General features: G+C 42.8%; 1 protein-coding gene across 1 annotated transcript in view; it reads left to right on the top strand.

Annotated features, from left to right (window-relative positions):
* The window catches only part of hmcn2 (hemicentin 2), a 43541-nt gene extending 27342 nt beyond the window's left edge, over positions 1-16199 (top strand). The window contains exons 45-81 of the mRNA XM_047592797.1: positions 161-285; positions 370-553; positions 633-730; positions 831-1109; positions 1201-1391; positions 1574-1655; positions 2731-2867; positions 2956-3097; positions 4163-4307; positions 4399-4526; positions 4636-4792; positions 4866-4987; positions 5077-5241; positions 5341-5448; positions 5919-6053; positions 6285-6419; positions 6528-6797; positions 6874-7064; positions 7164-7377; positions 7495-7626; positions 7707-7897; positions 8577-8658; positions 8912-9082; positions 9333-9485; positions 10289-10426; positions 10702-10823; positions 10941-11181; positions 11281-11340; positions 11438-11557; positions 11648-11782; positions 11892-12011; positions 12234-12359; positions 13011-13139; positions 13223-13516; positions 13648-13767; positions 13855-13981; positions 14092-16199. Of these exons, the coding sequence (XP_047448753.1) occupies positions 161-285; positions 370-553; positions 633-730; positions 831-1109; positions 1201-1391; positions 1574-1655; positions 2731-2867; positions 2956-3097; positions 4163-4307; positions 4399-4526; positions 4636-4792; positions 4866-4987; positions 5077-5241; positions 5341-5448; positions 5919-6053; positions 6285-6419; positions 6528-6797; positions 6874-7064; positions 7164-7377; positions 7495-7626; positions 7707-7897; positions 8577-8658; positions 8912-9082; positions 9333-9485; positions 10289-10426; positions 10702-10823; positions 10941-11181; positions 11281-11340; positions 11438-11557; positions 11648-11782; positions 11892-12011; positions 12234-12359; positions 13011-13139; positions 13223-13516; positions 13648-13767; positions 13855-13981; positions 14092-14470 (5848 nt within the window). The 3' untranslated portion in view covers positions 14471-16199. The remainder of the gene's footprint in view (positions 1-160; positions 286-369; positions 554-632; positions 731-830; positions 1110-1200; positions 1392-1573; positions 1656-2730; positions 2868-2955; positions 3098-4162; positions 4308-4398; positions 4527-4635; positions 4793-4865; positions 4988-5076; positions 5242-5340; positions 5449-5918; positions 6054-6284; positions 6420-6527; positions 6798-6873; positions 7065-7163; positions 7378-7494; positions 7627-7706; positions 7898-8576; positions 8659-8911; positions 9083-9332; positions 9486-10288; positions 10427-10701; positions 10824-10940; positions 11182-11280; positions 11341-11437; positions 11558-11647; positions 11783-11891; positions 12012-12233; positions 12360-13010; positions 13140-13222; positions 13517-13647; positions 13768-13854; positions 13982-14091) is intronic.
* Positions 16200-27690: the final 11491 nt, after the last annotated feature.

Raw genomic sequence — 27690 nt, 5'->3', positions numbered from 1 at the left:
GAAAAAGCAAATGACTGTGTGTGTGTGTGTGTGTAGCTATGTGTGACTATGAGAAACGACGATGATGACAATGATAATGCTTAGATTCAGAGGTTGGGTGAATAGATGCTAAACAGGAAGAATGAATGTGAAAACATGACTTGTGTTTGTAACCCGGCAGTGTGACCCCTGACGGCAGCACTCTAACCTTACTGAGGCTGAAACCCGAGGATTCTGGGACATACACGTGCTTGGCCGTCAATCCAGCTGGACAGGAGAGCAAAATCTACAGCCTTTTTGTACTAGGTCAGCATTACCATTTCATTCATCACTTCGTTGTGTTCAGTTTCCTCAGTGTTTTATTCACACTTGGTTTTCGTTTTGCCACAGTTCCGCCATCTATCTCCGGTGAGACCACTGTCCCCAGAGAGGTGCAGGTGACGCAGGACACCACCGTGACGCTGGAGTGTCAGGCAGCAGGAAACCCTCCGCCTCAGATCAGCTGGCTGAAGGACGGGCGCCCCCTGCTCCTCTCTCCCCGCACACGCCTCCTCACTGGCGACTCTTTGCTGAGGTCAGTTTAGATAATATCTCGAGTACATTTTATCTTAACATGTGAGATCATGCTGAATGCCGTCTTGTTTCCATAACAGGATTTCTCCTGTGCAGCTGTCTGATTCTGGCGTTTACACTTGTCTGGCACGCAGTCGGGCCGGTCTTGCTGAGCTCAGCTACGACGTCCAAGTCCAAGGTACAATCACAGAATACCAAATACTCATTATCCTTGGAGATGGTGTGAAGTGTTTGGATCTGGAGAATGGTTTCATGCGGTGCGTGTTTATGGCTTGCAGTGCCCCCTGGTGTGGATCATGTTGAACCAGTGGAGCCGGTTACAGTGGTCCAGGGATCATTGGTGACATTAACCTGTGAAGCTCGTGGTGTACCCCCTCCCACACTGACTTGGATGAAGGACAGCCAGCCACTGTCACTTCACCGCAACCTGCTGCTGGACGGGCAGGAGACACGGCTGCAGCTGCCTGACGTGGCTCCTTCTGATGCAGGCCTCTACAGCTGTGTGGCTAGTAACCAGGCTGGAAGTAGCACAAAGAGCTTTAACCTCACCGTGCTCGGTAATTTATTTTTATTTTTAACTTAAACACGTGGTAAAAGTTCCTTTAAAAAAAAAAAAACTAAGTCGAGACATTCTGCTTTCTACTCCAGAGCCTCCAAAGATATCCAGCACCAGCTCTCCAGAAGAGCTGACCATAGCTGTGGACAGTCAGCTGGAGCTGGAGTGCTCTGCAGTGGGAGTCCCACCTCCCACCCTCAGCTGGCTCAAGGATGGTCGCCCCTTGGAAGGAAGTGAGATTGTTCAGCAGGAGGGGCACTTTGTCAGGATCAGCAAAGTTCAGGTAAATCAGACATTCTGAGCACACGCAGTATTTAGAATGATGTAATGGAAAGAGACTGCTGCTTATCACCACACAAACTTTATCTGGCCAAACAAGGGGAAGTTTTTAACGGCATCGGTTCAGGTAAATACAGCATTGTTATGCAAGAACCACTCAAGCTGATTCATGTTGTCCCTTTAAAGGTTGAGGATGCAGGTCTGTACACCTGCTTGGCCAGCAGCCCAGCCGGAGAGGATGGAAAAAACCACTGGGTCCGAATACAAGGTGACACAAGCTGTTATTGTTCAACATAGAATTGTATCATGTCCGCATTTCCCTTAACCTAGGCATCTACTTACAGGTGTTACTTGCAAAAAATAAAGGTCTCTTTACATTCAAGACCAAAAACTTAGTTTTTTAAAAAAAAAACTGGAAGAACAGACTTGCTCAGAGAACCGCTGTGAAATCTCCTTTTTACCAGGAAAAATCTGAACTGTGCTGAAGGGCCAAACCAGCGATAACTTCAACTTAATTCTGCTCAATATTCATTTTCTCCCATTGTAAAAAGCAATAAATGAGCTGCTACTGGTAATCAGAAGTATAAGAATATTCTGTAAATATTTATTTAAATTTATGAATTTTGGTGTAGGCTGAAGAGAAAAATAAAACACAATGATCTGTAGTTTTGGATATAATGCACTTCCAGTCCTTCCAGTCCTCTTTGGAAAGCTTCGTCAGATCAAGGAGGGACCGTGTAGCTAATTTAATTATTTTCTGTATCTCAAAAAATGTTTAATAGAAGAATTAACGAACGCAGATTCTAACAGAATCCATACGTAAATAATACCTCATGGCTTTTCAAAATAAAAGCAACACGTATTGCATGCACAGCATAAATACTTGTTCATTTGTGGCCGCGGGCCAGACAGGGATGCCCACAGGGCCGCATGTGGCCCGCGGAGCCGTAAAATGCCCAGGTCTGCTTTTTACACTTAAAAATTTATTCATAATGTGAAATTCACAAATTCATACTATTTTTTTTATATTTTTTTTACTTATTCACACCCAACTAAGCTTGCTCATAAAACTCTTTGTATGAATCATGTACAGCTCAAAACATATTTTTATATCTCATCCTTTTTTTTGAATGTGGTGTGGAAATGTAAGCCTGTGACTTTTAGTGAATACATGATTTACTATACATATCTGTCCCCAGATCTTTCTTCTGACTTTATCTGTCCATGGCTGCATGGGCTATTTTTTTTTTTTCCACATTAATAATTCAGTTTGTTATAGTCACAGCCCTAGAGGCTTCTTGTGATTCATAGCTTTAGCTTAACAATCATTGGTTGTATTTCAGTGCCCCCAACGCTCCTAGGCTCCGGTGATGTTAGGACGCTGACAGTACCAGTGAATGGACACCTGACTTTGGAGTGCCTGGCTGATAGTGACCCCCCTCCTGATATACAGTGGTACAAGGACGAGGCCAAACTGCAGGTGCGAAGTCTGAAAACTATTATTTTGAACCAAAAACCACCACACCCTCTGACTCACACGTCCTGTCTCCTTCCTCCCCCTACATCAGCTGGGTGGTCGTATCCAGCGGCTGGCAGGGGGTCAGTACCTGGAGATCCAGGAGGTCAGGCCTGAGGACAGTGGCCAGTACAGCTGTGTGGTTACCAACATGGCCGGGAGCACCAATCTCTTCTTCACTGTGGAGATTCTCTGTAAGTTTAACAGTGAGATCATTTAAATTATTTATTGATATATTTTCTATAGAGCACAATGAGATATACAGAACAGAATTTATATAAATGCAACAACAGCAAAAGACATAATTACACATAAAGGGAAAACGACAAGTAGAAGTAACAAAAGCTAAATGAGTAAATAAAGTTGTGTTGCAAGTTTTATCTGTTCCCATATTTCACCGCCAGGCAGCACTTACTGAGAATCAATTCTTCTAAGTAAAGCTATTATTATAGCTAGGAGGGTACAGAAGGCACATATTGACCTCTGGCTAATTTCAGTGAGCATTCTTTGGGTCTACGCCAAAAACTGCAGTAGACAGGGCTGGCTCCGATGATGCCAGAATATCTGTGTGTGTTGCTTTTAAAGATAGTTTTTAAGTGGATCAAAACTGACAAGGAACATCATCTCTTTTATTATGTTTAATCAGTTAGGAAGGGAAAAGTCATAATTACAGGCAATAAATGTGCTGGGTTTTAAATCCCTACGGAAATATTATATAGCATTATTAAACTTTAGCATCAAATGTTCAAAAAGCTAAATTTGCTGTGAGTATAGCGCAATGATGTGATTGATTTTTACCACATGCCAGAACCCTCAATAAATGTGAAATGACGACATGTTTCAGCTGAGGGGGAAAACAAGTGGTTGTGAGGTTTAGCTGGATGTAAACTGTTCTTGAGGGTAACTTGATGCATAATAGTGACATCAGGGGAACCCATCCACTGGATGTTTTGTCTGTAGCTGGACCACACGAGGAGGGTGACATCATGTTTTTACCATTAAAGTAATGGAGTACAGGAAGTTTGGAAGCACCATATTTTCTCAGCTGCAGTGCAGCTTTAGGGGTAGTAGTTTTTCCACCCAGGGAAAAATAAAAAGTTTTTCAATCCTGTTCATAACCTGTTCAATCAGGCGTGATGTCTGTGCCTGCATTCAGCTGAGAGACTGAACAATATGCACTGCCTTAATGGCGGTCCTTATCTTTTTGAAAGAAAGAGTTTGACATGCTAAGCTACATGAATCTGTCACTTTATCTCTAGTACCCCCGGTAATAAAGGAGAGTGGGTCCGTGGTGACAGTTCATATCGGCCAGGATGCAGTTCTGCCTTGTGAAGTTGAAGGTGACTCCTCATCTACGGTCACGTGGAGGAAAGACGGCTTCCCTGTGCCTCAAGATAACAAGAAGTACGTCCTAATATAAATATAAGGCATCTGTAAATATGTAAATGTTCTTCACACGGGACTTCCTTCATTTTTTATTGCGCTTTTATTTCAGGTACACCATGTTATCAGAGGGCTCCTTGCGTGTACATGAGGCTCAGCTGAACGATGCGGGTCGGTACTACTGCACCGTGTCCAACCAGGCTGGCTCAGATCACCGGGGAATGGATCTTCGTGTGTTTGGTAAATACTGCATGTAGTTACTTTTTCGTGTACCTGTTGTATCCGTGCTCATTTTAATTGTAAGTTAGGTATGATTTGTTTAGCTAAAGCTGTTTCTGTCTCTTGTTAGTGGGTCCATCAATCAGTCCGGGTCCATTCAACGTGACAGTAACCACCGGTATTAGAGCTGTGCTGAGCTGTGAGACTACAGGTATACCCCCACCTAAAATATCCTGGAAGAGGAACGGCACTCCACTCGATGTCGGCCAGCAGCCTGGTGCATACAGGTAAAGACGAAGCTGTGGCTGAACCCTCTACAAAGGAAGCGACTTTAAATAAAAACCTTACTCATCTCTCCAGGTTGCTGCCCTCTGGGTCTCTGGTCCTTTTGTCCCCAGCCAGTGAGGATGAAGGATATTTTGAGTGCACTGCAGTCAATGACGTGGGAGAGGAGCGCAAGGTCATCGAGGTCATCCTGCAAGGTATTGATTTGGAGTTTTCTACAATAACGACACTGTAGAACGTTATTTCCTTTTACCGAAACTGATGATTTTGCTCCGTTCTCCCACAGTCCCGCCATCCATAGAAGATGACGTCACAACGGTCAAGGCTGTGAAAATGTCACCCGTGGTGTTGCCTTGTCACGTACAAGGACAGCCTCAGCCCACTGTTACCTGGACGAAGGGCGGAGCCAAACTGAGCGCCAGAGGAGGAAGTTACCGTGTCCTTCCCACCGGTGAGACGGCCAAGCGACTCTGCTGTTTTTGTGGCTCCTCATAATGACTCCTCACAATACCACATTCACGCATGTATCTTTGTGCTCATTTCGATGCAGGAGTGTTGGAGATAACTGCTGCTTTGCCCAGTCACACTGGCAGATACACATGCTCAGCCCGCAACCCGGCCGGAGTGGCTCACAAACACATCACTCTCACAGTGCAAGGTGAGTTTTATTTGACCTGGCGACAATAATAGTTCAAACAATAGCTTGTGATTAAACATCCTAACTAACCTGAATACTCAAACACTGGAAAGTGCAAAAAAAAAAAAAAAACTGAATTAAACGAATGGATTAACACCATGATAAAGACTACCTCATATGAGCTCATGATTTATAGGCTGCCCCTTAAGGTAGCTAGTCTGTAATATAAAGGTAACCTATTGGATGAATGTTTCATCTTAGCTATGACACGAATAATTGTTCCATGTGGTATTTTCTTATTTTAATGTACTGTATTTTACTTTCTCCCCCTTATACTATCTCAGTTTTGTTATACAAGTAATGATACATGCGTTTTGAGCAACGACAAATGTCTCATACTGTAGATCTCTGTACTGCTATACTGTAAAAAGAAAAATATATAAATAAAAAAAAACATGCTAACCTGTGTGTTTGTCCCTCTGTGTCTTTAGAGCCGCCAGAGATCAGGCCAATGGCAGAGGAAGTGCAAGTGGTGCTGCATCATGGGACTGTTCTCCCCTGTGAGGTTCAAGGCTTCCCCAGACCATCAATCACCTGGCAAAGAGAAGGAGTTCCCATAGCAGCAGGTGGCTGTGTACACCATACAAGCAAAGCACTCAGCTTTATGAAAAACACTCTTTTTTTCTATTAATGTCGCTAAAAGTAAAAGCCAATAATCTTATGACAAATGACTGTTTTGGATGAAAAGTTTTAAAACATTTTCACAAACCGAGCAGCAACTTGTCATAAACCCACACGTCCCACTGGATCACATGGGATTCTGATTTACAGTCTCACTCTCATTTTTATGATTCCAGGTCACAGGTTGGCTGTGCTCTCAAACGGAGCTCTGAAGTTCTCCCGTGTGACGCTCGGGGACGCGGGGGCCTACCAGTGTCTGGCAAAGAATGACGCTGGTGTAGCTGTGGGCAGGACCAAACTAGTCCTTCAAGGTAACGGCTATTTTTGTTTATGTAATTAAATTATGTCACACTGGCATGTGCAGAGAAAGTAGTGCTCAGATCAGCAAACTCATAATTTCTCACTTGATGTTTCTCCAGTTCCACCAGTGCTGAGTGTTCCTCGCGTTGAGTACACTGCTGTGTTGGGCCAGCCGGTCAGTCTGGAGTGTGTGGCTGATGGACAGCCACAACCTGAAGTTACCTGGCACAAAGAGAGGAGGCCGGTGGTTGACGGTGCTCACATACACATCTTTGCCAATGGAACTCTGGCAATCACGTCCACCCAGCGCAGTGACGCAGGTCTTTACACCTGCACTGCCAAAAACCTCGCCGGCAGAGCCAGCCACGACATGAGGCTGCTTATCCAAGGTGAGGGAAGGCTTTTCATATCGCTGTCTCACAGGCACTTAAATATGTTTATGTTAATTATGTTTTCGCTTCTCAGTCCCACCCATGATTCCTCCCGCGCAGACGGAACTGTCAGTCATTCAGGGATTTCAGGCGCTGCTGCCTTGCGCCGCTCAGGGTTCACCAGAGCCGAGAGTGTCGTGGGAGAAGAACGGCGCCACGGTGCCCAACCTTCCTGGTAAATTCACTGTCCTGCGATCAGGAGAGCTGATTATTGAGAGGGCGGAGGTGAGCCTGAATGTCATCCTCATTTTTCACGGCATTATAAACGACGCGCTCCTCTACCTTTGGGATTGCAAATGAGTTCTGACTGCTTTTTCCACACAGCTGGGAGATGCTGGTGTGTTTACATGTGTCGCCACCAACACAGCTGGCTCTGTGAGACAAGACATCCGCCTGTCCATCAACATGAGGCCTGTCTTCAAAGAGCTGCCAGGTGATGTAACTCTGAATAAAGGACATAGCCTGGCTTTGTCCTGCCATGCTCAGGGAACACCTCCTCCTGTCATCTCCTGGACTGTCAACAACAGTCCCTATGAAGGTATTATTTTCCTTTTCGCCTCCACTGACTTTTGTAATTTACAGTATTTTGATTTTCTTTAGTATTTCCACTTCATGTTGGAAACACAGCTGACACCACTCATTAAAATTGTTCCAGGTGCTGTAGATGAGTCAGGCCGGAGCTCAGTGTTCGTAGAGAACGTGACTTCGAGTGATGCTGGGACCTACGTATGCATCGCAGAAAACAGTGTGGGCTCCATCAGAGCACTCTCATTTGTCCGTGTCAGAGGTAAGCTTTTTGTAACACACACGTAATTATGTCTACTTGATGCACGCCATACTGTAAATATCTATGCTGTGTGTTTCCAGAACCTCCGGTGTTGAAGGGTGAAGCCCACACGTCTCAGACAGTCGTCCAGGGTGGCAACGCTATGCTTGACTGCCCGATCCATGGGGACCCCAGCCCCGTCCTCCGCTGGCTCAGAAATGGAAACCCCTTACTCCGCTTCCACCGAATGCAAACACTCCACAACGGATCCTTGGTCATTTACACCACCACTGTAAATATAAAGTTTATTTTCCCCTCAAAGTTTTACAGCAGTAACATAGGCTTCTAGACAAAAAACAGTTGAATGTAGTCTAGTCTCTCTGGATTGAATGATAAAACCTGCCTGAGCAAACAACATCAACAAAATGTTTCATGTCCCAGAGAACAATGGCGCCGTATTCGTCCTGTAGCTTCATCTGCAGTCCCCTTGGGTGGAGGAACAGTGTGTGACTGTCCTGCAGTGTCCTGCTTCCACCCAAATCAGATTCAGTTCAGTCAGAGAGGCTAACAGCATTAGCAGCAGAGGGACGAGACGAACAGAACGCTGGATGTTCCCAGACTCTGTCCCTCTTTCCTGGGCCTGTAACCTTGTTATCATCTCTAACTGCTGCTATAATTGCACAGCCTGCAGCTGAGACTTTCTCACAGACAGATGACTGTCCTTCCCACAGAACACTCTAATGAGAAATTTCCTCTATCTGGCCCAATAATATCTATTATAACAAATAATTCAATGGAATAAAGTCAACTGCCACATTGAAAATGTCAGCTTTTGGCTGTAAATTTTTATTTCCATCACTGTAAAAAGTGTTTTTGATTTAAAGACAGTTTTGTCCCCAAGGTTTGGGATCCTAACAAAGAGTAATTGTTCCTCGGAGTATAGATCAAACCAAAATTTCCTTTATCTGCAGTCTGCAGACGAAGGGGAGTATCAGTGTTTGGCTGAGAGTGAGGCTGGAACAGCAGAGAGGACCATTACTCTCAAGGTTCAGAGTGAGTCATGTCTATTTAATTATACACATTTTACTGGGTTATTAAACGAGTCATTAACAGGTAACATGCTGTATTTTCTCAACCGCCTAACTATTTTTAACTGTTTTCCCTCCTCTTCGCTTTTTCATGCATTCAGCTTTGGTCTAATGTAAGCATTCACTTAGAAGGATTTTGGCGGGTTTGGAGTAAAACAACATGATACGCTCAAATAAGGAACATCCTTATCTTGCTCCTTATCCTTATCCTGTCTTAGTCAATGGAGGTTACTCTAACTGGGAGGAGTGGGGTCCATGCAGTAGCACATGTGGGCAAGGCTTCCAGGAGAGAATCAGACTATGCAACAACCCAGAGCCAGCTAACGGTGGCCGATCATGCAGCGGCCCCAGTATCGACTCCAGGAAATGTCAGGCTGGTCTGTGTCCAGGTACGACCGGCTCTTACATTTATTACACTATTTTTTTTTTCCTTTTAAATGGCGTTTCTTTTACTAATTATACAATAATTAATCAGTTAATTAGTTTACTGATTTTGTTGCATTATGTAAAGGAATTTGAAATTTAACACGTAGCGAAGTCTTTGCAGTCTTACCTTAAGAGTATTGGTAATGAGGTGATTATGTTGGTGTGTGCGTGAAAAATCACCATTTCTCTATTTATTGTGGTTGGTGGTAAAAGGTGAGGTTCCACGTAAGGCAAGAGGCAGCCTGATAGGAATGGTGAATGAGAGAGAGTTTGGCGTGTCCTTCCTGGAGGCCAACATCACTGACAACGAGGAAGAAGGGAGCAGCACTCTACAGGCACGCCTGGAAAACATTCCTCCCACTGTGGGTGAGTGATCGCACATAATATGCTGCTGAATGGTCTTCTGTAGAAAGTTGTGTAATTTTTTATTTATTTTTTTTAAACGTGCACAGCGTGGCTGAGCATGCAGCATGCAGATGATTCAATGTTAAAACCACCTATCAGGCATAACATTATGACTACTGTCAGGAGAAGTGAATAACATTGACCACCTTGTGACGATTCAGTGTTCTGCTGGGAAACTTATGGACCTGGCATTCATGTGGATGTTACTTAGACATGCACCACCCACCTAGTCCAGACCACCAGAGAACACCTCTACCCCAGAGAACTGACACTCAAAAACGGTTTAGGAACAACTGAAAAAACATGAAAAACAGCACAAGGTGTTGACCTGGGCTCCAAATTCACTAGATCCCAAACTGATCAAGTATCTGTGGGATGATTCACAATGACCCCTCCCCCCAACTCACAGGATCCAAAGAACCCCCACCAACAACATCCTGTTTCCAGACACCACAGGACACCCTCAGAAGGACCATGTCCATTCTCTGATGAGTGACACATGTTTTAGAAGCACAAAGTAGACCTACATAATATTAGGAAGGTGATCATAATGTCACGTCTCATCAGTTTACAGCAATTTGAAGAATTTGTCACTTTATTACATGGTTAATAGTTGTGATAAAGGAGGAGTTTATTCTTTTTTCCTGTTTATGATGATTTCTTTAGAAGTGGAATGGTTCATCGTCATACGCCCCTCTTCTTCTGTAGGTTACACTTTTCTGTGGTTCTGTCAGAGGCCTGGAGTCTGTGTTGTTTTGTTGCAGGTCCTTTGCTGAGGGTGCTGGTGTCTGTGTTTGCTCCCATGTATTGGACCACTGTGCTGCAGAACGGAGCAGCCAGGAACGGCTACACTTTAACCCAGGGCCAGTTCAGACAGGAGTCTCAGCTGGAGTTTGAGACTGGTGAGCTATGCATCAGGTTTTTCCATATCTTCCTGTATGAATGTCAGTTATTTGTTTGTAGTGTTTTGCCAATTCTGATTTCAAACCTTTGTTATATGATTAAAAAAAAAAATACTGGTGTATCTATTAGAGGGCTCTTCTGTTAAACAACCAGCAGATGGCACCACTCACTGCAGTGACATACAGAACATGAACACGAAAGCCCTCTAGATTATTTGAACGTGTGGTTCCAAATACTACAACAGTTTTTAACTCATCTTAATTTCTTCTAACAGGAGAGATCCTTCGTTTGACGCATGTTGCCAGAGGCGTGGATTCCGAGGGAGTTTTACTAATTGACGTAGTGATCAATGGATTTGTCCCTCCGTCACTGTCATCATCTCATCTGAGCCTGCAGGTATATTCACTACTATCACTGCGGCATCTATATAAGACCTCCAGCGCACCATAACAAAGTGGTGTTGTCATACTTCAGATCCAATTTGTCCGACCTGTTTTTGTTTCTGCCACGCAGGACTTTGATGAGTCATACGTGCAGACGGGCCAAGGGCAGCTGTATTCGTGGTCATCTCAGACCCACCAGAGAGGAGGAAACCCCATGGTGCTGCGCTGTAATCACACCATTATTTATGAGGGCCAGGAGGAGCGCCAGGGCCCTCTGCTCCAGCTGCTCAAGGTCTCCGGGATGAACAGCGCCTACAACATGTTCACTCTCACTCTGGACTTCCATATCACTGCCAGCCTTCTCATACCAGGTCTGGGAGCAATTAAAATGATTTAAAACTTAACTATCATATAAAATACTGGTTTTGAATGTTGCAACAGCTAACAATGCCTGGACTCTCTGCTTCCAGATGGTTATGAAGACAAATGCCCTGAAGGGTTCAACCTTGACACCGCCTCCTACTGTGCCGGTATGCTGCTTTCCTCTTTGTGTCTTGTTGTAAGACTTATTTGAACATTTGTCACTTATCGCTTTGAGCATTCTAACAGCAAGTGTGTCCTTATTAGATGAAGATGAGTGTGAGCTCCAGTCTCCCTGTTCCCATTCGTGTAACAACATCATGGGAGGCTTTTCTTGTGCCTGCCCTTCTGGATTTACCATTTCTGCAGAGACCAACACATGCAAAGGTGAGACAGAAAATAACCAGTAATAATTATAATAACCATCAAACACTGTGGTAAGTCCTCACCTCACGCTCCCTTTCTCACTTACTGTAGATATTGATGAGTGTTCCCAAGGCTCACACATGTGCCACTACAACCAGCAGTGTGTCAACACAGTGGGCACATATCGCTGTCAGGCCAAGTGTGGACCCGGGTTTAAGCCCAGCATCACAGGAAGCAGCTGTGAAGGTATGCCGCTATTTAACTGCCTGCACCTCATTTCACATGGTGCCATAAACAGCCTATGGCTAACTATCACTAAATAAAATAAAGGAAAAATATTTTATTTGTGTTTCAGATGTGGATGAGTGTAAGGAGTCAGCTGTCTCCCCGTGCCAGCATCAGTGCCTCAATACTCTGGGCTCATACCGCTGTATCTGCCACCCCGGATACCAGCTGTCAGGACACCGCTGCATTGGTCAGTCACCAAACTGTTTAGCTTTCGAAAAGGTTAAAGTGTTCAGAAGTGGTCCTACAAAACTGGATACTTTAACTGGTCTGATTTCAAATCAAGCCCCTCCTTAGACTAAGCCTCTAGAAAGTGCTTTGTTTAAAAACTAGCAGCTGTGTATATTTAATTTTTGGACTTTCTGAGTCAGTGGATAGTTGACGTTCTGTTATAACAGTGGTACTTTTGCAGATATCAATGAGTGCCTGAGGAATGTATGCCCGGCTCACCAGCAGTGCCGCAACACGGAGGGAGGATACCAGTGTTTCGACAGCTGCCCAGCTGGCATGACCAAAGCAGAGAATGGAGCCTGTGTGGGTTAGTGGTTGCCATAATTTATTTTTGATCCAATTACTTCGGGTTAAATTATTTGACTTCAAATAAACAATCGTTTATTTCACTAAGAGACACAGCTTCAAAGTATGAGTGCCTTCAAGCTGGTGAATAACGGTGTTGTGCAGACAACAACGAGGGTTCATTTATCCTAACCCTTATCATGAGAAAACATCTCATGGATTTGTTGATACACAGGGAGGATCTGTAACTGAATATTTGAAAGAGCACGGGAAGTTGCAGCCTGGCTCGTCTTCTCCTTAAATTACAATCACTGATCTGAATGCTACAATCTCTCTGACTTTATGCATGGTTAATACTTATTTAATAATAAACCACAACCTTAGTAGGTAGATGTCTAAACCAAATCTTGTCTTGAGTTAACAAAATAATATATGATTGATGATTAAATAAAATAACTGCAGACTTGGCTTCGACTGGTAGCTGTGATTTCATGGGTCAAGTCAATGGTTATCCCAGCATGACTGACACTGGGTATAATGTGGTTGTTGTTCTGCTGTGTTCATTTATACTAATGTCTGAATTCTTGAAAATAATGCTCAACATTTCCTCTCGAAATTCCCTTTCAGGAGCTAATGTAACATTTTGCTTCTTCTTCTTCTTCTTTTTTTTTAGATATCGACGAGTGTCAGGATGGAAGTCACATGTGTCGCTACACTCAGATCTGTCAGAACACAATCGGAGGTTACGGATGCGTGTGTCCCAGAGGTTACCGGTCCCAGGGAGTAGGCCTTCCGTGTTTGGGTAGGACATTTTATCTATTTGATGAACTATCCCTCTCTCAGGATCACACATTAGAACAAACTTGATTTTAATTCACCTTTCAGACATCGATGAATGTCTGCAGACGCCAAACCCTTGCGCCTACCAGTGCCGCAATGTGCCTGGCAGCTTCAGGTGCTCGTGTCCTCCTGGTACTGTGCTGCTTGGGGATGGGCGCTCCTGTGCAGGTCTGGAGAGAGGGCACACCTTTACCAACGGCACCAGAGTCAGAGCAAGACTGCGCCCACAGCTGGTGTCGTCCCTCGGCAGGCCCATTCTCTCCCGCTCACATGGAGTATCTCGCATTACCAGACAGAGCTGTCCTGTGGGGTACACCAACAGAGACGGCACGTGTGTCGGTATGTTCAACCCAAAGTATTTTATGAATGGATTCAAAATCATAAAGAAAACCTAGAGAAAAACAAGCCTGTCAAACTGCTGTCAGCCTCTTCGATCCCACACGAACTTCTCTGCATTATTTACTGTACAGATGTGGATGAGTGTCTGCTCCGGAAGCCATGCCAACACGAGTGCAGAAACACCATCGGCAGCTTCAAATGCTCGTGTCCCCCAGGATACCAGCTGCTACCCAACGGCAGGAGCTGTAAAGGCAAGCGTCTTCTTTGTTTCCCAACTACGTAACTTCCACCTTCTCTTGAAAATAAATCAAGATCTTATGTACTCTCTCTACTATCAGACATAGATGAATGTGTGGAACAAGGAGTCCAGTGCGGACACAATCAGATGTGTTTCAATACCCGAGGGGGATACCAGTGTCTGGATACCCCCTGCCCTACATCCTACCAGAGTGGAGGAAGTCCTGGGTAAATGAAAATGGGTTTTAAATATTATCAGTAAACCATACTGTTGTGCATGTGTAAGTAACCCTTGTGGTGTTAGTGACACTTTCCTCCTTCCCTGTTGATTCTTGCAGGACCTGCTACAGGCCCTGCTCTCTGGACTGCGCCACAGGAGGCTCTCCTCTGCTGCTGCAGTACAAGCTACTCACTCTCCCCTCTGGAATCCCGGCCAATCACAACGTGGTACGACTGTCAGCTTTCTCGGAGTCTGGAATCCTCCAAGAGCGCACTTCCTTCACAATACTTGAGCAAGAATCGGAAACGGGTACAATGGGCCGGGTGTTCGGCATCAGGGACGAGGCCGGCAGGGGGATCATCTTCACCCTCCGGGTTCTGGACAGACCGGGGCTGGTGCGGCTCAAGGTGCAGGCCACCACTATCTCCCTGCAGGGACGAATTACCTACCAGAGCATCTTCATCATCTACATCTCCATCTCAGCGTACCCCTACTAAGACTTTACAGATGAGAGGCTGTTGGATTCCTCTCAGTCGTAAGACAAACCCCCCCCCCTAAAAATCCTGTGCATTGGACACAGTAAGCTATGCAAAGAAAGTCTGACGTACAGCGAAAGGTGGATGTGGTTAGTAAGTGGATGTCATGAAGATGTGTGCCCTGATTTGTGATTGAAATATCACTGTGGAAAAAATTCCTATCAGAAAAAAAAAAAGACCTTTAAAATACTGCCTTCAGTAGAATCTTTTGAATTGATCACAGAGTGGAACGGTTTATATTGAAGACATCTGAACGGACAAAGTATTCTGTTGATTTATTTGCCACCTGGCCAATTTGGTGTGTACATCTGAAAATGCAGAACACAAAAATATATATTATCAGCCAAGCACTGAAGTTATTTAGCGTCCATTAGGAAGTTTTTTTTTTTTTTTTTTTTTTTTTTTAATGTTCTGCTGTCTAATACTCGGTGTGTTTGTTTTCAATGTTGAATATCTAATTTTGGGGCAGATTTACTCTCATATAAAAATAATTTTGCAACCCACACTTGGAAATACAAGCCTGCTGCAAATTATTCCACAGCAATGAAATTGTATAATGTTTTCCCCTATTATTTTAATTTATTTAAGTCATTTGAACGCATCACTGGTTTAAACGACCTCCTGTCACAGGGGTTTGATTTCACAAGGATCTACTGGCATTGTAACGGCACATTGTAAAAGTGGCTTGTAGCTGCCCAGTGTTTCATCTATCTTATGTGTTTTTGTACTCTTTTATAACTTTTTTTGTTTTGTTTTGTTTTTCACCAAAAGTGTAAAGGTGCTATTCTGAATGTACTTGAGTGATTTAGCTGATACTATTTCAATAATTCTTTGGTTTGGTGCTGGTGTCACAAAGACAAGAAAGTTATTAACTAACCACTCAGTCGGACTGCACTTACAGTTTCTCCAGCGTGGCATTGGCTACAATATAGCACGTCTTTCCTGCATAATGTCATATAGTGTGCCATTAATGTGCAAATCTGTCCCCGTTGCTGTAAATGAGTGTCAAATATTTGTAGAAATAAAACAGACAACACTTTTGCTTTTGTATATATCTTCTTACCACACCACCTCCGCCTCGCTCATTATGATGTCTGTCTGCTTTTTTATCTTTTCTACTGCCACTTTTTTGACTTAGTAAACCTAAAACAAAGCTGAAGTTTAATCAAGTAGCCGATCCTCGTCTCTTTCTTTCTCTCTCCATTCAGATTTTGCCTCCTTCTCTATGTGGTCAGCTGTCATTTCAGTTCAGAATTGCTTTTATGCTTCTCCGCCCCCTTCACCTCCCGTGTCCACGTCCACAGCCCGGCTCGACCTCATCAGGGTCAACTCTTCACCCGATACAGCTCTCTGGCATTCTTTCATCATCACCACCGCCTGTGTCTAGACCCAGGAGGTTTCCTGTACCGAGCACAGCCTCACCCTCTCCCCGTCAAATATGATAAAGTTATTAGACTGGGTCTAATCGCCAAAGACATTTCTCTTATTGTGCACATTATTAAATTAAATGTCCATTTAGAAGCACGTCTCTCCTGATTAAAAGAACATCTTTCATAATAGGTTGTGACTCTGTGGATTTCTCTGTCGTTACGCACCCTGTTTAGTGTCACGTATACAACGTGTTCTCGTGACTAGTGCTTTGTATATCGGGAGGTAAATAAACAGTGGAATCATATGTATATACAAACTAGAGAAGATGTTTTTGTTTGTTTTTTATTTAGTTTAAATATAATGTCAAATCTGGGAAAAAAATTAGTGTTACTCACCCACTTCCTTCCAGGTGAAAGTCACTTTGTTGCTACAGTAATCCCACAACAGCAGCCGTGCAGCAGATATTGCACATGAAAGAATCATTAGTTAACAGATGCTTTTAATCAAGTCTGTTTTTCAGACTAGTAATCAATCACTTTGGAAAAAGGAAAAAAGCAATTCAGGTAATTCCTCCACTGCTCAGTAGATGGCGCAGGGTTTAATTTGTTCCCATACCGTCTAGATCTGACTCTCAGATTACTAATTACACCTTCTTCATCGCTGGGCACCTTTTAGCATCTTTACATGTCGACATACTGGGTCCAGTAATTGACTTACAAACATAAATAACTTAAAAGATCAAATCAGTCACAAAAAAGATTTGAAGATCCATTTGAAGGGACGAAGCACTCAAAGTTCTGGGCATCTGGGATACAGAACTCTATTTCTGCTGCTCATTTCCTTGTTATGAGTAAGAAGGAAGGTCAAGGAAAGCTGACCCAAGCCGTACTGGGAAATGTGCTTGTTGATGCTTCAGTGTTGCATGTGTGTTTGTGATGTTTCCCCAAAGTAGATTTGCTTTTTGCCTTTTCTGGATTCATTAGTTTGTACATGAGGAATTAAAATGTCCTAAATGTTCTAGTTTCTATATTGTTTGTGGGTTTAATACTCCTTATGGTGTTATCGCTGAGCTAATCCCTTTGGCAGCATAAAAATCTCTGCCAAACACCGTCCTCACTATTATCAGGTGAAATGTTCCAAAATGAATGTCGATCTTTCCATCACGCTTTCCAAGGGCCCTGGTTCTAAACAAACTTCCATTAAACCTAAATATTTTTGACAACGGCACATGTGAAGGTAATTAGAATAATCTGCGCTGCGGCTTTAATATCTCTGAAGCGTGGGCAAGAATTAAAGCAGCCGTACTGCTGCTTTAGCTTTTGCCCGTGCTCGAGAGATATTAAAGCCGACGTCCACAGATGTGTGTAGACGGAACAAGCAGTGGTAGCTGATAATTAAAAATAACATTAAGGAGAGAGGAGGAAAAAGAAATGAGCACTACTTTCTGAGAAAAACAGCAGGGCTGCACACAAACCTGGAAGCGAAGTCATTCATTAAGGTTTCATAGAGCTTCACATATTCCCTGCAACACATAATGTCTTGCAGCAATGTAGTGTAAAGCAGACTGAGGGCTGTTTCCCCCTTTCTATAAAAAAAAAGTATTAGTGGAAATGAATGCTCAAGGCTGAGCGATGGCTACCGCTACAACCTCCCCTACTGCTTTACGCAGTCAGGATGTCAGGAGAAATGGGGACTTGCTGTGCTCCACTCGCTAATGAGCACAACACAGCGGCCTATTAGTAGGTATAAGTGATGGAGCTCGGAGCAAAACTGTCATTAACAAATTAAACCTGCAAAATAAAGAATTCTTCAAGTCAGTGTCTTGTCAAACATTTGACTTCGTCCAAGATTCTGCCTGAGGTGTGATGACCTTCTATGAGATAAATTAACCACCAGGTAGTCACGCTGATTATTTAAAAACTTAAATCTGAAAAAGTCAGTGTCTGTGTAATCTCTGTCAGCTTTCTGGCATCTTACAGCTCACTGTTTTTGCTTGATGCTATAATAGTATTTGGGTTAATCAGCATGGTTTCCAGATTCAGACAGCTGTTAGTGAGTTAAAAAATAACAATAATAATAATAATAAACGTTCTCTAAAATACACGACAAACAGAGCGGGATGTTAAAAGTTAGCTGGAAAACATAATGGAGCATTTAGTCAGTGAAGAGACAAATGTTTCCCTCAGGAGTTAGTGGACAACAAAATAAAAGTTAAATAGAGGGTGAAAATTCATTGGTGGTCAGAAACCTCATGCTAGAGAAGGCTTCGGTTTGTGCAAAATAATACACAACTTGATCCTTGCTCTGTTCAGCATCTAGCTCTGCTGTCCAGGAAACATGCAATCAGTACAGCTTTAAACGCTCTTTTGAGTGCAGGTTCACAGATAATCGAATCTCCAATAATGACATCAACCCCCTTCAAAAAAAAAAAAAGAACTTCACAGGGTCAATTTCTGTTCAAGAAGTTGGCTCAGCTTGTTTGCCAGACATTTCTTTTCTTTGACACTGCACAAAGGGGTGTCATTGAGGCAGAAAGCAGACAGCAACTGGAGTCCAAACCAGTAATGATCATGAGTAATGCCCCAGCTTCAGACAGTCATAACCCTACTGTCGGTAACTGTGTGCTGGGGAGATTGAGTAATACTATGATGTGGTGAACTGAGAACTGATGGTAACTGTGTAGTGGAGCTTGTACAGGAGACTCCATGAGCAAAGTCAGAAAAAAGAAGGAAAAACACAGAATATACTTGTATTGGCATAATTAACTTCGCGGGCTTTTACTTTTTGCCAATTTGAGAATATAGTCAATCACTGAATCTAAAGTTAAAGGACATATTGTGAGTACAATTTAGCGACACCTACTGGCAAGACTGCGGGTTGCAAGTAGTAGCAAGCTTGTAGTAGATCCCTCTGTATCAAGGTCTTCTACAGAGTCGGTATTTGGTTTGTCCCTTGTGGCCTGCTGTAGAAACATGACAGTGCATCACATAGGCTGCATATCAAAGATGGACAATGGGACAGCTTCTTTAAAAGTGAAGCCAAAGCAAACAGAGCTCTTCCCGGTGGCTGGCTGCAGTATAGGTCATAAGCTCCATCTCCCCCACGATGGTGGATGATCCAAGTTAAAACACTAAAGCACAAGTCATGTCATTTGTTTTTTTCAAGGATGGTTTCTGTCATCTAAGTTTCATGTACAAGTGTCCTTTTTTTTCATTATTTGATATATTTGATAATTATTTGATTGCATTAATTAGTTATTTGACGCTATAGAAATAGTTGTGACATCACGGTGACTACAAGTTGCCATGCCAACCACTCTGGGAAGCGGGCGGTGAAAGTTGGAAATAATGAACAAATAAGTACAGAGTATACATTTCCTTGTAACTGGTGGAGGTAAGAGCAGAGTGCAGTATTAATCATCACCTAGCAAGTGAGTCTTGGTCACGTGCGCAGACTCTGGCTCCAGACGCCCAAGGTGGCACCTCCCATATTCCTGGGATTCTAGTGTCAGCGTGGCTAATGAGAGGAAGTGGAGACATGTTGTCCATATTATGTACAGTCTATGGTGCAACATGATAGCCTCTGTGGAGGAAGTCCAACTCCCTATGTACAAATAAAGTGCTCATTCTACAGTAACAATAAAACAAAGATTTACAGCTATAGGTGCTAAGGACAGAAAGTCGTGCATATTATTACGTACGACCAAAATATCCCACAAATGCTACAGTTCCTTTAAATTAAGCCTCAAACACTGGTTAGACTGCTCAAATTCCTTCAACACTCCCATGTCCCTTCTTTGTTTGCAGTCTTGCTCCATACTTCCTCGTTAATTGACACAGGATGAGAGTCACCAAATGGCAAGAAAATGTAAATGTAATCAGGCTGCAGGCTACGGAGACTGCATGACTATAAAGACATCAGCAGCATGTTTGAAAACTCTTAATGGATTTTGCTAGCACACGCTTAGTCAACATAGCACTCCGACGTGGAGACAAATTCATGAAAGTGAGATATATTTTCCAGATGACATATTAAGTTTCTCGCTCCATATGGCCGCGCTGCCAATAAATCTGATAATCAACATACATTGGCAGTGCACGCTTACACAGAGCTTTACCCTATGCCCTGCTGGAAACTGCTTGTGCACAGATGAAAAGGATGAGATGGCAATATTTACTTGTTGCCATGGTAGCAGTGAAGTATACATGAAAATCATTTAACAAGTAGGCCAGGGGGAAAAAAAATCGGTGGAACAATGCAGACACGACGCGCAAATGATAATTGGGGTAATTTGTGTGTCAGAGTGAGGTTATTTTTAATGCATTTTGGCATGTTTTTCACCTTTGTGGACTGGGTTCCTCTGCAAAAAGAAAAAGAGCTGAAAACCGTCAGAATGCTGATGGTGTCTGGGTGTGTGTGTGTGTGTGCTCATGGGGATTTGCATTGCAACTGCCCGTAACTCAACTACATGAAATGCTGCTTAAATGAAGCGCTGCTCTCAAAGCTATCTCCCTTCTCAGTGGGATAATAAAACACTGGCATGCTGTGTGGCATATTCCTTGACATCATTCTTTACAGCCAGCTTGACAGTATTTCCTGCAAACGCAGGGAAAACGGCTTGCCAAGAGCATTAGTGAGTTTTGGACTGGCATTTACCTTTTACTGCCCTTGTATAAGGCTTCACATGGCAGCAAGCATAGGCAGCCAGTGATGATATCATTAGGACAACCACCCACAGCGCTCCCTCATTTTTTATTATTTGTCTGCAGGAAATGCAAAAACTTCAGCTTGTCTAAATCTACGGCAACATTTCATGTGTTCTAAACATGTTGACAGGAATGTAGCTGTTGTGTAAGCGCATGCGTCTGTCTGAGTTTTAATGCGAGCCAGACACTGACTTCATCACCGCATTGCTCGCCACAGTAGTTCCATCCATCCTGCTCCCCAATCTGCCAGCCAAGCCCTGCTTCCTACCATTACTCCTCGGGACTGCAGATGTGGAGTGGAGACTTGTATCACATCAAACTCTTTGTAGCTACACATGGAAAGAGGTAGAGGGACTACCCACACGTCGTTGGTTGGATTCCATGCAAAGTCTCCCAGCTACCGTTTTGGGTTTGGTTCGACATTTAATATCACGCACATCATCCCAAGCATTACAGCAAAACTACAGATGCCAGATTATCTCGTTTCTAACACTCACTTTTCTTTTTTTTTCCAAACAAAAACGACTTTCCCTGCTCACTGGGATGAAAAACGATCAAATAAGCATTTACAGAAAAGGTCTTGGCAAAATAAAGCAATGTAGCACACTGCGAGGAACAGTTTAGAGCAAATGCTGAATTGCTAAGATTTAAACATGCATCATTTAGTATGTACGATCCAAGCAATTACATGAGATGACAAGGCTTGCTTCTTATAAGCAGCTACGATGAATATCTGTATCTTAAAAATGTCTCAAATGACAGAGACAAACGTGACACTAAACTTTTAATAACTTTCCTTTTAGCTCTTTTGTTTGTTCTCCACCAACGCCTGAAGGAAATAGCTAGCTGCTACATGCTCAAATAGCTGATACAGTAGCCTATAGAGCATGTTAGGGCTTCCAACCAGAAATTCTGCAGACTGATGTGAATGTGATATTCACTGGTGGAGAACAAAAAAGAGCTAAAAGGAAAATGAACAAAGTACTTGATCTGAAAACAAACAAACCAACAAAGGCTAACAGAGGCTCTGTGTCTGTGTCTTGATGTCCAACAAAATTAATAAGCTCCTGATAATCAGCTACGGTATAAGTGCCTTTCCCCCTCTACCACCATGCGATGGGGATTTGGCAGACCAAGCAAACTTGCTGCCGCCTCAGGATATTTAGTGGTGGCTCCATTAGTGAGAACAGAGCCTCTGTTTGCCAGAGCCGCAGTTGTTCACTAATCACTCCGTTGAGATTTACGGCCGTGACACGACAGGTAATTGTCAATCTCGCTCCAGTGATTACTCACAGACACAGCCCATGCTGCGTAGGTCCGATGCTAAAGACGTACTTTCTCACGCCTAAGCTAGAGGCCGTAACAGTGAGATGAGTGCCTGAGGCCATCTACAAAAATTCCATGACAGCAACAGGTCGCATGCTACACCGCAAGTCTCAAAAAGTCCATCTTCTATAGGAGTGTTGAAGAGATGTGTTATTTTAGGGCACAAATCAAGAGTCAATAAGTGAATAACAGAGCAAATACACCTTTTGTGAATACTATACAAATATACAATAATATATTCAGTATGCTACATTAAATGTGTGGACATTCTGTAGATAATGTGAATAAAACAAAGAGGATACAGTGCTTTCAACCCAAAAAAAAAAAAAAATAGGGAAACCAAACCACACTGGTGCTCTCTGTTTTCAACCAGATGCCCCTCAAGCCTACGCCTGTAATCACGCAGCTGTAAAATGACTTTTTAAGTTCAAGTTGTTTGTTTTAAGTGTTTTCGACAGCTGTTCTCCAATCCGTAGCATTTGCAGACTACTGTTTCTTAACAACAAGATAAGCTTTAATACACAAATACCTCCAACGCAATCAACGCCCGCGAGTTGCAACTGGCAACGGCACTGCTGAACTTTTTCATCCCCTAGCCTGGAATGGGATGAGATGGAAATATCGTCATTAAAAATAGTTTTGCAACACTGAGGTACAGGAGAAGCCAAAAACAGCCCCCCACCACTGTCTTGTTCCTCCCACACATGGAGTGGAGCAAATGGGTTCATGGCTTGCAACAACCTGTTGCATAATTATTTGACAAAAGACTGGAAAAAATCTACCCTTTCATTTTAAGACTGCATTAAAATCCTCTTCATATCATTTGTGGTGGGTATTTCCAAAAACTATAAACTGTTAAAATCCAGTCGTCTTAGAATGAGACCTAGAAAAAGGTCCCTCAAGAACTACACTTAAAAAGCAGAAGTCGTAGCAGTAACTGGTTATTTCCCCCCACTGATAAAAAGTCACAAAAAGGCGCTACACATATCGTCAACCAATCTGTCAAGTGAACATGGAGTAAACTGCAGGGTGACATCACTGGATACACACCACATGTAACTACAAACACAGAATTACCTCACAGGAAAAGAATTGGCCTTACATGACTCCAATGAGGACACACTAAACCACTTCTAAGAGTCAGTCAATGTAATATATTTTTTTAGAAGAAGCCTTGAAGGAAACCAAAGGACAGCATCCCACGCTAGGCGGACTGTTTGTCTTGGCAAAATCGTCATTTAGTTATCGCCAGTTCCACAATCGCTTTTTGTACTTTGGCTCTGTTCGACAGTTTATGTGCGTCTAGTCTAGGACGTGTTGGATCTGAGCATTTCCTTCTTGGAACTGAGAGTGCCGGTGGCTGATTTCCAGAGAGACGTGACCTCCACTGGTGTGACCTCAGGAAATGGGGAGGTACTGGAAGGGGCTGACAACCATCTATCACATCGAGTGCCCAGGGATTCGCCGTGGACCATGGCTGAGGCTGCACCGTGCTCTCTGGCTTTCCTCTCAGCGCTGACCATTTCATGCTTCTTGAAATCCAATACACGCTTATATTTAGCTTGTCCTCTCTATGTTTTACAACATGGTCAGGGCCAACAATTAGTCATGACTTTAGTATGAGACAATGCACTTAATGGCTGGCTCTATGAGGTATTACTGTCCATGGCAACAAACCACTTTGTCTTTTCTTTGTTGTTGCGAACAACACATAGCGGCCAGTGAGCGGACAGAGGAACGGATACAAAAGAATGATAAATGGGGGTCAGCTGTGGATGATAAATCAAAAAACTCTGGTAATAATGTTGGAATTTTATATGTCAAGTTTATTTTGCTTGTGCCTAAGACCTTTCATCAGACCTTATCATATATCAAGGTCAGCTCACCAGTTGTGAGGACCTCACACAATATCGTCTCAAGATGCAGAAGCACTTTGTTGCATGTGTTGTGCTGCAAGTTTTTCCACAAACGCACAATGCTGCGGGTCAAGCACTAAAGCGTTTTACAATTCCAGCAAAAGAACATTTGCTACAGACAGTGTTGGATCTACTAAACATAATATCTAAACCGGTATATTCCCTCCAAGATTCATCATCACAATTGAGCTGCAGTGTAAAAAAAAAAAAAAAAAAACAAGAAAAAAAAAACACACACTGTCAATCATGGTGGGCAATTGAGTCGTGGGTTTAGGGAAACTTTAAACCAGCAGAGTTGAATCGACACATGGAAACTAGGATGTAGTTCAGCCGCACTGCAGACATGGGCTGTAAGAAAAATGTTTGTTCAGAAACTAAAATCCTTTGACACATGACTTCATGCGCATGAATGGCAATGAACTCTGTTTCAGTAACAAATTATTCCTCACTTCAAAAAGTCAGCGAGGTGATTTTTACAGGGCTGGCTCCCTGCCCCTAAAACCACCACAGTGGCACAAAACGCTACCTGGAAGATGAATTAAACATATAAAGTAGTTGATGTGGCAAGCATAACACATAATACTATACTATGTCACAAGGCCTTAATTCTACAAAGAGATGCTTTAGTAAATAAATCATAGTCAACACTGGTTTATATCTTTGGTGAATTCAAACAGCTTATAGTTGTCAAACATCTGCCTCTTGTTAAATATCCCATGTGTATAACTACTGCCTATAAGAATCACCTTGTCCCCATATGCCCTCTCCTCCTCAAACCTGAAAACATATCAAGACTGAAAACCATATGTAAACATTTAATTTTTTTTTGTCCATCAATGTACACAGATTGTTAGTCTTTGACAGTAAGTAAGAAGCTTACACCTGATGCTAGTCAGTAAATGAACGTACAAAACAAACAGAAACAACAACTGTAGCTTTAAGAGTACGTAGTAGAGCCAATGCATTTCAAAACTGCTTTTTGTCATTTTACAGAAACCAGAGCCTGAAACCCCAAGACGTAGGCTAATGTAACCTGCAACCTGTACCCTATTTGTTCCTCTACAAATAATCATAATATATTGCACATTCAGCCACTTGCAACAGAAGAACACACAAAATAGGACTGTTTAGAAAGTAGGAAATGATTCCTACACTAAAATGCAATCCAATGTGGACATAACCCAAATATTCAGAATATGTTACACAGACTGAGTAATGTAAGGGAATACGTTACAAATTCAATTTTTTTTTTTTTTTTTGGTATGCATTCTGTAATGGAATACGTTTTGAAAGTTCCCAACACTGCTAAGGCGCCGTTGCCAATGACTAAAAAAAAAAAAAAAAAACTTAAACAAGAGGAAACCGTGGGCAGATCCTAACACATATGGTGGGACACATCTGCTTGGGGCCAGCTGGCTACAGAGACAGGAAGAAGATGGAGATGGCGCAACACAGAACGCAAGAAAGGTTCAAGTATATAGTACATGCAGCATAAAAAAAATGAAAAATATAGAAGAGGGAAGAAAGACTTGCAGATTCTGGGTGAGAGCCTGAACTTTGTAAAATAAAGCTTCCACTAAAACAGGTATGTCTCACTGGAGTGACTGACAAGGAACCATCAGTGCAAATGTCCATTGCATATCACAAACCTTCTGGTCCAAACTGGACCAAACCCTAACCCTAGGTAAGGCTGGGGCCTTGATGTGTGAAGTTTGGCTTTTCTGTCTGTGCCTGCATGAGTTTTCTCCAGGTGCTCTGGCTTTCTCACACAGTCCAAAATCACACTTTTGATCTTAATTGGTCGGATGTGTGTACAACAATGTGAATGGTTGTTTGTCTTTCTGTGTTAGCCCTGTGACAGACGGGCGACCTGTCAGGGAGTATACCACATCTCTCGCACCAATGACAGCCAATACAGTCTCCAGCCTACCTGCGTCCCTACAGAGCATAAACAGTAAAAGATCATGAGTATGAGTATTAAATGTAACCAATAACTTTCACTGACCAGTCTATCCAGAGCTGTACCAAGCCACATGACCGCAAACCTGACCTTTGCACAGCCAACTAAAGCAGACTACACTTCTTCTGAGGACACTTTTAAGATGCCAAAGAAACACTATACACCCATTTTATTTAATACTCAGAACCAAACAAAACTGTAACCTGGCTGGACGTATTGCCACATAGATTATCACAGGGCTAAACTGTAATATTTCACAGTATCATGAAACTTGGCAGTCCTGGGTAGGTCTGTAAAATCTGATACAGAACTGTCGTAGCCAATGCTCATAGTACTATCCCCTACAAGTCAGTGACTCAGTTTTACCCCCCTAATTGGTTTTCACTTCTGCAATGAAGACTTCCCCTAAGCTAGGTCCCCCACAATCATTTGATACACACCATGGGTGCTGACTCAAGCCCTGTTCTTTTACAAGCTGCATGCTGGTTAGTGCTCCAGTAATGTCGACAGTCAGGTAATTCAAGCCGCTTTTCTTTGTGTTTAAAGAAATTGAAAGTTTGGGGCGTACGACTCAAAACAAACAGGTCAAGCACTGTGACCTGGGTTTTACTTTACTCCCAGGGACATTCCTCCAAAATGACCTCATGTGGGACAGCAGGCCTGGAAAGCAATAAAATCTGTCTCAGAAGAGATGGCTTTTCCATCAGCTCTCCGGCTTCATTGTTCAGGGCCGGGGTTCCAGTGCAGTCTGGGACCCCCTGTGGCAGCTATACTGGGGTAGTAGGTTGTAACGACATATAGTGTTCAGACACAAACTCTCACATCTCACTTTATGGTGACTTTATAGTGGGTTAACTGAACAGTTAAAAAGTAAGCTGCCCTGGGCCAACCACTTTGCTGCAGAGGAATAAGAACCCATTGGAGAATTAGTTTGAATAGTAACGAAGGAATTGTGTTTTTTAAAAACAAAATCATCCAGACTGACAAAAGAGGAAGAAGCAGAAGAAGAAGTTTTATTGTTTTATTGTCTGGGAAAAGCTATGAAATGCAGCTCTCTAGTTCAGCAGCAAAAAATGAAAATAAAAGCCAAAGCAGCAAAACAGGAAATCTGTAAAACATTGCAGACCAAAAACTTTCTGTCCTAAGCTTTTTAAATATACCTTTACAACTAAAAATGCCTGGCTTTGCAGCTTCCACCAAAGGTAACACAGCTATTATTACCAAAACTAACATCTGTAAAGCAGGTTTTTCGTGGAGCACAAACATCAACAGGAATGTATATTTCATGGAACAACATTTGGTATGGGTCAATAAACAGAAACTAGAATTTCTCCATGCGTGTTTGCTTATTCGCAAAACACAAAATAAGTTGTCAACATGGCTGTCACTGACATGTTTATACAATGCATGGGCGTTGGTCCGTTTTCAGATGTCGAAGAACGTGCTGAAGGCTGGAGTTTGACCACATAAAGTTTGCCAGTGCTACCTTCTTCATTTATTTAAATGGAACTAGTAAAAACACATTATGAGTGCACCGTGTACTACTACTACTACCGTGCAAGCATTTTGGGCAATTTAAATGTTTAGATTCTTATCCCTCATGCGAGACATCGGTCCCAAATTTATTCCGCACCGTGACTGTGAGCCCAAATACACAGCCAGACTTACAAAGAGCTCTCTTCAGTCACAGGAAGGATCAAGGATTACAGATTTTCAGTTTAACTGAATACACGCCGCGGAGAGATCAGTCACTGTCTACCCCGTATGTTGTGTCTAACATGTTCCTAAACAAGGAAGATGAAAGGTGGACCAAATGGAAAAACAGAAGAGGAAAGAAAGTTGAAGAAGGAAGGAAAAAAAATTATTCTCAATGTTTACGTGATACAACAAGATTATTAGTTA

The sequence above is a fragment of the Mugil cephalus genome, chromosome 8 (genome assembly GCF_022458985.1).
Source record: "Mugil cephalus isolate CIBA_MC_2020 chromosome 8, CIBA_Mcephalus_1.1, whole genome shotgun sequence".
In the NCBI taxonomy this organism is placed as follows: Eukaryota; Metazoa; Chordata; class Actinopteri; order Mugiliformes; family Mugilidae; genus Mugil; species Mugil cephalus.
This window is presented reverse-complemented; position numbering and strand designations above follow the sequence as displayed.